This window comes from Triticum urartu, chromosome 7A (genome assembly GCF_056163025.1).
Source record: "Triticum urartu cultivar PI428250 chromosome 7A, HENAU_Tu73, whole genome shotgun sequence".
NCBI lineage: Eukaryota > Viridiplantae > Streptophyta > Magnoliopsida > Poales > Poaceae > Triticum > Triticum urartu.
In genome coordinates, this window is record NC_141879.1 from 255,511,255 (window position 1) to 255,518,577 (window position 7,323).

The 7,323-nt window shown below is 45.1% G+C and overlaps 1 protein-coding gene and 1 pseudogene across 5 annotated transcripts; one reads left to right on the top strand and one right to left on the bottom strand.

Moving 5' to 3' along the window:
• Nucleotides 1-322: 322 nt before the first annotated feature.
• On the top strand, nucleotides 323-6,870 carry LOC147959227 (uncharacterized). 5 transcript variants are annotated; one of them, XM_087532506.1, is made up of 6 exons: nucleotides 323-874; nucleotides 1,007-1,067; nucleotides 1,376-1,398; nucleotides 1,707-4,850; nucleotides 4,893-5,463; nucleotides 6,012-6,870. In XM_087532506.1, the coding sequence occupies exons 1-4, from the start codon at nucleotides 623-625 to the stop codon at nucleotides 1,770-1,772; spliced, it is 402 nt and encodes a 133-aa protein (XP_087388632.1). In that variant the 5' UTR covers nucleotides 323-622; the 3' UTR covers nucleotides 1,773-4,850; nucleotides 4,893-5,463; nucleotides 6,012-6,870. The 5 variants fall into 5 exon arrangements, with proteins under 5 accessions (XP_087388632.1, XP_087388631.1, XP_087388633.1 ...); XM_087532505.1 differs by having other exon boundaries at nucleotides 1,707-5,463; XM_087532507.1 differs by having other exon boundaries at nucleotides 1,387-1,398; nucleotides 1,707-5,463.
• On the bottom strand, nucleotides 3,241-4,911 carry LOC147959228 (uncharacterized; annotated as a pseudogene).
• Nucleotides 6,871-7,323: the final 453 nt, after the last annotated feature.

Below are 7,323 nucleotides of genomic sequence, written 5' to 3' on the forward strand. Positions count from 1 at the left end.
AAGGATGTCGCGTCTAAAACCCTCGAACCGCTTGCTTGCTGCGGGCGGCGGCGCCGTCCCCGCTGCTTTGAGGGTCGTGCTGGGAGGCGATGTGCGGCGAGGATGCGGTGGTGGTGACGGTGACGGGCCTATCTGGTACGCCAACGTGTCGCCGGAGCACGGGGCACAGGGGTCAGCTAGGTGACGGTAGCAGGCGCGCTAGACGCTACGGCCACCCCAATGGAGCAGCTCTACTCGGAACGTGGAAATGGCTCTCGCAGAGAACCAAATATTGTACTCCCTCCGTCCCAAAAAACATGTCGCGATGTCATTTTTTCAGTTTAGTCCTTGTCGTTCTCCCACCAAACCCGCGGTCCTCGTCCTTCCTCAGTCTTCTCCGACGCCGGCCGATTTGGTCGCCCCGTCCCCGCCGCCCCACGCCGCCTCCGCCTTGCTTCCCTCCCGCCTCCCCACACCGGCGCCTTGTTCCCCTCCCCTCCGACCGCCGCCTCGTTCCCCTACGCCCGCCGCCTTGTTCCCCTACGCCCGCCGCCCGCGAAGGTTCAATTTTGGAGACCACCGTCTGCAGTCCTCGCTCTCCTTCCGCCTGCGCTCGTCGTGAATCACCTCCTCTCTGTCGACCATGAAGCTCGCCCCTCCATGGACGCCGTTGACCCGAGCACTGGGAAGCACGGGTGCCCCTTCTCCAATCCGCAGACGGTGCCTTCCACCAGCGGCGCTCCGTCCGACGGAGCCGTCCTTCCCCGAGGGTGGCGAGCCGGAGCTGGCACTGCCCTTCGTCGACCCCCTCCTCGCCGTATGGCTGCCTCGCTGCCCAGCAGCCACCACCACTGTCCACCTGGCCGTCAACCTCATCCACTACTACAGAGCGAAGGTGAGGATGCTTGCCTGAATCCCCAAAATGTCAAAACTGAAAAATTTAGTACTGTACTCACATGTGAATCACTCCATTTTGGGCAATTTTTGTGGAATTTTGAAACATTTACTCCATTTGGGACACACGCAGGTGGGATTCAGTGTACTCTACGAACTGCTTCAAAATGTAGGGCATTTTGGGACACACGCAGGTGTGCATTTTTGTGGAATTTTCAGTTTGTAAAATTGGAGTATTGAAGAAGTGTATTTTCCATTTTGAAACTGAAAATAAACCGTATGTTCTGCATTCTGTATGTTGATTATCAATTTTGTTTCCACTAAATTTTGATCAGTGACTATAGCACAATATTCAGTTTCCACTTTGTAAATTCAGTTAACACATTTGTTCCTTTGTAAATTCAGGTAACACATTTAACACTTGGTAAATTCAGTTAACTCAAGGCTAAAGACAATCTACCAAGGCTAAAGCATATACTGACATGAAACGACAATAATGGAGCCATGGAGCAGCAGGAACTCAAGGTCATGGATCATCTCTCTTGCCTTGTGCAGCTTGCTCTGTTTCAAAGCATCTAAATTTTCCATTAGTTGATAGCAGCACGAGTCATGTAAATTCTCACAGATTCAGTGTAAATGCATTCAGTGTATATTCTCACAGATTCAGTGCAAAATGCATTCAGTGTAAATTCCGAGCAGCACATTCCACACTAGCTTCATCTTAGAAATTTAATTAGTGCATTTGTACACTTTAAACTGGAGTACATTTTCATTTTGATAACTGACAGCATATTCATGCACTGATTTTGATTTCGGTTTTGTTTTCTATACAGGACAATTGGTTTCTTCAAGAAGGTAGAAGACGCCGTCCACCCCGTGTCGCCGTCGCCAGAAGGTAGAAGACGCCGTCCACTCCTATTCAGCCACTGCACCATCGTCCAGCACCTCAAGGCCGACATCACCTGGAGCTCCTGTTCAAGATTTCAGATTCAGAGATGAGTACTGAAACTACTTGATGCTAAGATTCAGACTAAAGTTACTGTCAAAACTGTCATTTTTCTCCTTGATGTGAGCATTTATAGTTTGATCCAGAGATTCAGCCAAATTGTCCATTTAACAGAAGTTAGGTTCATAACTGATCCCTAGCTATCAAAATTTAGTTAATAAAACTGTAACAAACCGTCCATTTAACAAAACTTAGGTTCATACCTGATCACTAACTGACAAAACTGAGAAGTGTACTCCTGGAGTACTCCTGCTTGGAACATTTTCCATTTTGAAACTAAGATCTGCTTGGAACATTTTCAGTTTGCAAAACTGTAGTACAGCAGAAGTGTATTTTCCATTTTCAGTTTAACAAATTTCACTAAATTCAGTCAATAGCAATCATTTTAAATGGTGTACACAAGAATCAGTAGTTATCTGATTTTTACAGTAGAGTGGATCTTGTTTGAACTACTATGAATTATGTCAAGATGACAAGATGAGAATGCCTCCCCCTTTCCTAGAACAGCCTTCCTTTAGTTTCATTCAGTTTGGGCATGGGACCTCCACATTTTCTTTTTACTGGACCTCCACAGACTAATGGTTTTATTCTCACAGATTGATCATGAAATGTGGGGGCATCATTCACCAAAGCCATGACATGAAAAAAAGTTGGGTCATCTTGACATCCTGTGTTGTGTGTGTGTGTGTGTGGTGTAGGAAAAAGCTTAGACTTGCTCTTAGTGGATCAGAACATGCTGTTAGGAAGTCTAAGTTTACTCAAGGCCTTGTTGTTAATGCATCTTTAACTGAATTTACTCAAGGCCTTTTTTAACTGAATTTCCCTTACTGCAAGTGCTCTTCAAGTCCCATTTGCTCCTTTGTAAACCCAAGGATTGCAACATAAAGATACTCCTACTTCTTCCTACTTCTTCCTTCTCCTCAGTTCTGAAACTTCAGCTATCCTATCTACAGTACCTAGCTACTGCCAGAACAGAACACTGTATATCTATGGCTTCATTTTAGAAATTTAATTAGTGCATTTCTAAAATGGCAAACATTATGTTAGCACAAATATTCAGTTTTAATCCAAATTATTCAAATTAATCCAAATATTTTAAATTGATTCAAATAACTAAATTAATCCAAATCAATTCAAATTCCAAATAACCCAAATTCCAATATATTCCAACAAGGAGTTTATATACAAGGATTAGACAAGGCATACACAAGGGCATGACATAAGGTCCTCTTTGTCCCCTCTTGACACAAGATTACACATGACATAAGGGCATCTTTGTCCCCTCTTGACACAAGATTACACAAGACATACACAAGGAGCACCTGACTACATGACATAAGGGCCTCTTTGTCCCCTCTTGACTACATTCTTTTCCTTTCTTTGGCCACTTCTTCCCTTCCCTTCCCTTTACTTTTCTTTCTTTTACCTTCTCTAGCTAATTCTTTCCTTTCATTTTCTTTTCCTATTGCAATTTCCATTTCTTCTATAACGGCCCTAGTATCAACAACTACCCGGCTGTCGCAATATACACCGGTTATTTCCATTCCAGCATTCTGAACGTGATCCTTGTGCAAGTGGGGCAACTTATATTGATTTCCTCCTTTGTCTCTCATAACTTCAAACATTACTGCTTCTAATGTGATAAAGCTTTTGTGCAACTTGTCGGGATCGTAGTTCTCGAATTCCTCTTTCACACCCTGTACCAGTTCCTGGATGTTTGTAGGTGACCTACAGTCGGTTAGAGACTGGAGAGAGGTATGGAAGTAGAGGTCCAAACAATTTAACTCAGGGCTATTTGGGGGCTGTTGTAGCAATCGGATGTCAAGATCAGTTTGTTCCACAGCTTCTCGAAAAGCTACATCATTGGGAAGGACATGAGGCTTTGCGTTATCCTATTGGATGAATATTGTTGCTCCCTCATCATTGTCAGGCCACTTATCCTGAATTGCCGGGATAATCTTATTGATTAGATAATCTCTGCACACGGGCCTGGTTACTTTCACTGATGTCAACACTTTTGTCCCCTTTGTTCTGTTCTGACTTGTCCGCTTCGCCTCAGTCTCTTCGACGAATGCCCAAATGCCGATCTTCCCATCGAATGTTAGCTCCCCCTCATTGTTATATCGAGGCCTGGCAACAGCTGTTAGGAACATTACCTTCCCAACGTTGTGAGTGTTTGACACGGTGCGCTTTGGTTCAGGTTCTCCTGGAAGTACATAGTAACTATTCTTCACCCTCGTCATGTCAAACCACTTCTCATCGATGTGAACCATATTCGCCATTGGTTTGAACATAGCCCGAGAAGTTGAGATCGAATTGTCATCGACCATGGACATACAAAATTTCAATCTCGCAAGCTTGTTCTCTAGCTTGAGGTGAGGCTTCACGGTGCTTGTGATGCGGTTGAGCTCATTCAACTGGAGCCTCTTATGTAGGGTCGATCGGGCCACACCTAGAGACCGTGCCAGAGATCGAATTGTTCTTCTTTTATTCAGTGGGATTGTTGAGGTCCTCTCTAGATTTAGCTCCTTTCTCTTTCGGCCAGATCTTCCCGGCTTCTTGCTTGAGACATCTACTTCTTTGCCATCGGCAATTTGCCTTTTGGCGTCTTCCCAGATTCTTTCAACAGATCGTACACTTATGTCCAACAGGTTTGAGACTAGCAGCTTGTCGTCTGGTTGAACAGACCCATCTCTGAGCTCGATTACCAGCAAGGCGAAGTAAACACCATGCCTTTCCTTATCTGACAATTCTCTTCTCTTCTCTTGAAGTATCCAATTCATAACTTCATCCTCTTCCTCTTGAGCTTCATCCTCTTTCCCTTCATCTTCTTGAGGCATCCAATTCATATCTTCATCGTCTTCCTCTTGAGGCATCAAGTTCAAATCCATAGCTACATTCTCTGCCACTTGAGGTTCCTCCTCTTGAGGCATCAAATTCAAATTAATACCTTCATCGTCTTCCTCTTGAGGCATCAAGTTCAAATCAATGGTTTCATGTTCTTCCTCTTGAGGCATCAAGTTCAAATTCATATTTATGTGTTCCTGCCATCAATGACAAAAGATGAGTACACCATGGTACCATAACAAGAATATACACACACAAAATGAGTATGCAAGTCAAACAAGAAATAGGTGCCATGGCACCATTTCTAGTTTGGTTGCCACGGTACCCAACAAGAAATGGTGCCATGGGACCATTTCTACAAATGGCTGCCATGGCACCATTTATAGAAAGGCTGCCATGGCAGCCAAACACTTTGCTCTAACCATAAGCCATTTTCTCTAGTTAGAGTAGTTCACATAATTTTACTCTAGTTAGAGTAGTTTTGCTGAATTTTACTTGCTCATAGTACCATGCCTATGGTAGAAAAGTGTCAAGAAAAATATACTCCTGTCAATAGAATCAAAACTGATTTATTACCTTTGCATATAAACTACTCCTAGTGAAACTACAACACATTCCAATCAATTTATGTTTGCTTATTTTTGTTTTTTCTCTCTACAGAAAATACTTTGGCATGGTACAGTTTGACCAGCCACAGGACCAAATGAGTTAACCTACTCCCTTTAGTCTGCATCAAGGTACAGATCTTTTAACTGAATTTTAACAGTCTGGTGATGTTTTCACTAACATCATTTGGGTTCCATCGGCAAGTGGGGATATACTGTATGTTGTTACTCAGAAAATTGAATTTTTGAGGAGATTGACCATCCTATATGGAAAACAGCTTGACTAGTTACAAGCCCTTGTGCGGGTGTCCATGTTCTGCCAAAAGTCTCCAGCTCCTCTTGATTTCCTCCTAGATTTTGATTTCTGAAGTCAAACTAAAGCAACAATCTGTCTGCAACCAACCAACAAGCAAAAAAAGAGAGATGACTCTGTTTTAACACTGCTGAAGTTTTAAGGCTGATCTTAGGAAGAATGTCTTAAGTTAAAAGATCTGTACCTACAGTTTAACTGAATCTCTCTAACCCACTACAGTACAGAATTACCTCACCGTAGCATGTGCGGATGGATGTTGGGTGATGCTACTGATTCAGTTAACAGTAAATCAATTTGACAAATTTCCAGGTAGCAATTTTACTCTGATGGAATACCTTCTCTGATGATATTGTCTCTGAATTTTCAGGTAGCAATTCTTCAGATTGCAATTAGCAGTAGCAACAACAACACGAGCAGAGGATCAGCAGCATCAACACGAGCAGAGGAGCAGCAGCAGTAGCACGGTCAGTTGGATCAGAAACACGGTCACGGGCAGAGGAGCAGCAACATCAACACGGGCAGAGCAGCAGCAACAGCAGCTCCACCGGCGACAGCGGAGAAGAAGAGAAGAAACAGCCGTGCGGGCACGCGGGCAGAGGAGAAGGAGGAGCACAGCGGCGCGTGGGAGCTCGAAGAGGACTCACGGGAGATAGAGGAGGACGCACGCGAGCTCCTATCCACCGGATCGTGGAGGCTGGTTCCGGCAAAGTCCATAGGGGATCACGGCGGGAGGGATCGCGGTGGCGCACGGGAGGCAGCTCAAGGTGGACTCGCGGGAGCTCGAGGAGGACTCGCGGTAGCTCGAGGACGATGAGAGGGAGCTCCTGCTCCACCGGATCGTGGTGGGAAATTCCGGCGACGCCCACAGGTAGTCGTGGTGGGAGGGGATCGCGGCGGCGGCAGGTCAGGGCGGCGGTGGAGGAGCAGGTACTTGGCGACAACGGCGACGTTGAAGGTACGTGGCGATGGAGGCACGACGGCGGCAGAGCACTTCCTGATGGGCGACAAATCGCGCAGCTTGGCGGCGACAGCCCCTGGCGACGCACAGGCGACGGCCGAGGAAGAACACAGGGTGGAGGGACTTGTTTGTGACGATTTTGAAACTATGAGGGCTTTTTTGCAAAATTAGCAATGAACTACAGGCACGACATGTTTTTCGGGACGGAGGGAGTATGTTTAGAGAGCGACTCCAAACACACCGATTTAAATGAACGGTGTTTTTGTCCGCTTTTTGTTTGTTTGGTTCGGCCGCCCGCTCGGCACCCGTCCTGTTTAAGATTTGGGTCGACAGTGCGCCAAACGCGCCGACCCATATATGCAGGCGTGACCGGTTACTCGCCTTTTTTCAACAAATAGCACAAATATTTCACACTCAAATCATATAGTCCACAAACCAAATAAATAGTATAGGTTTGCAAGCCGAATAAAAAATAAAATATTTGTTGCCAACATGAGTCCATATTTTTTTGCGGCAACATGAGTCCATATATACTTAACTAAATCATTTTGCAGTTGCATGTGAATTTTTTAATCACGCAAGTTATGATGAAATTGGGTGAACTGTTCAAACCTTGCCGTTCCTCCATGCTCAGGCACAACATTCTCACCCTGAAACTGAAACCCTTTATCATAAAGACGTTTCGGGCGCTCATCTTCTACGACCATATTGTGCATGATCG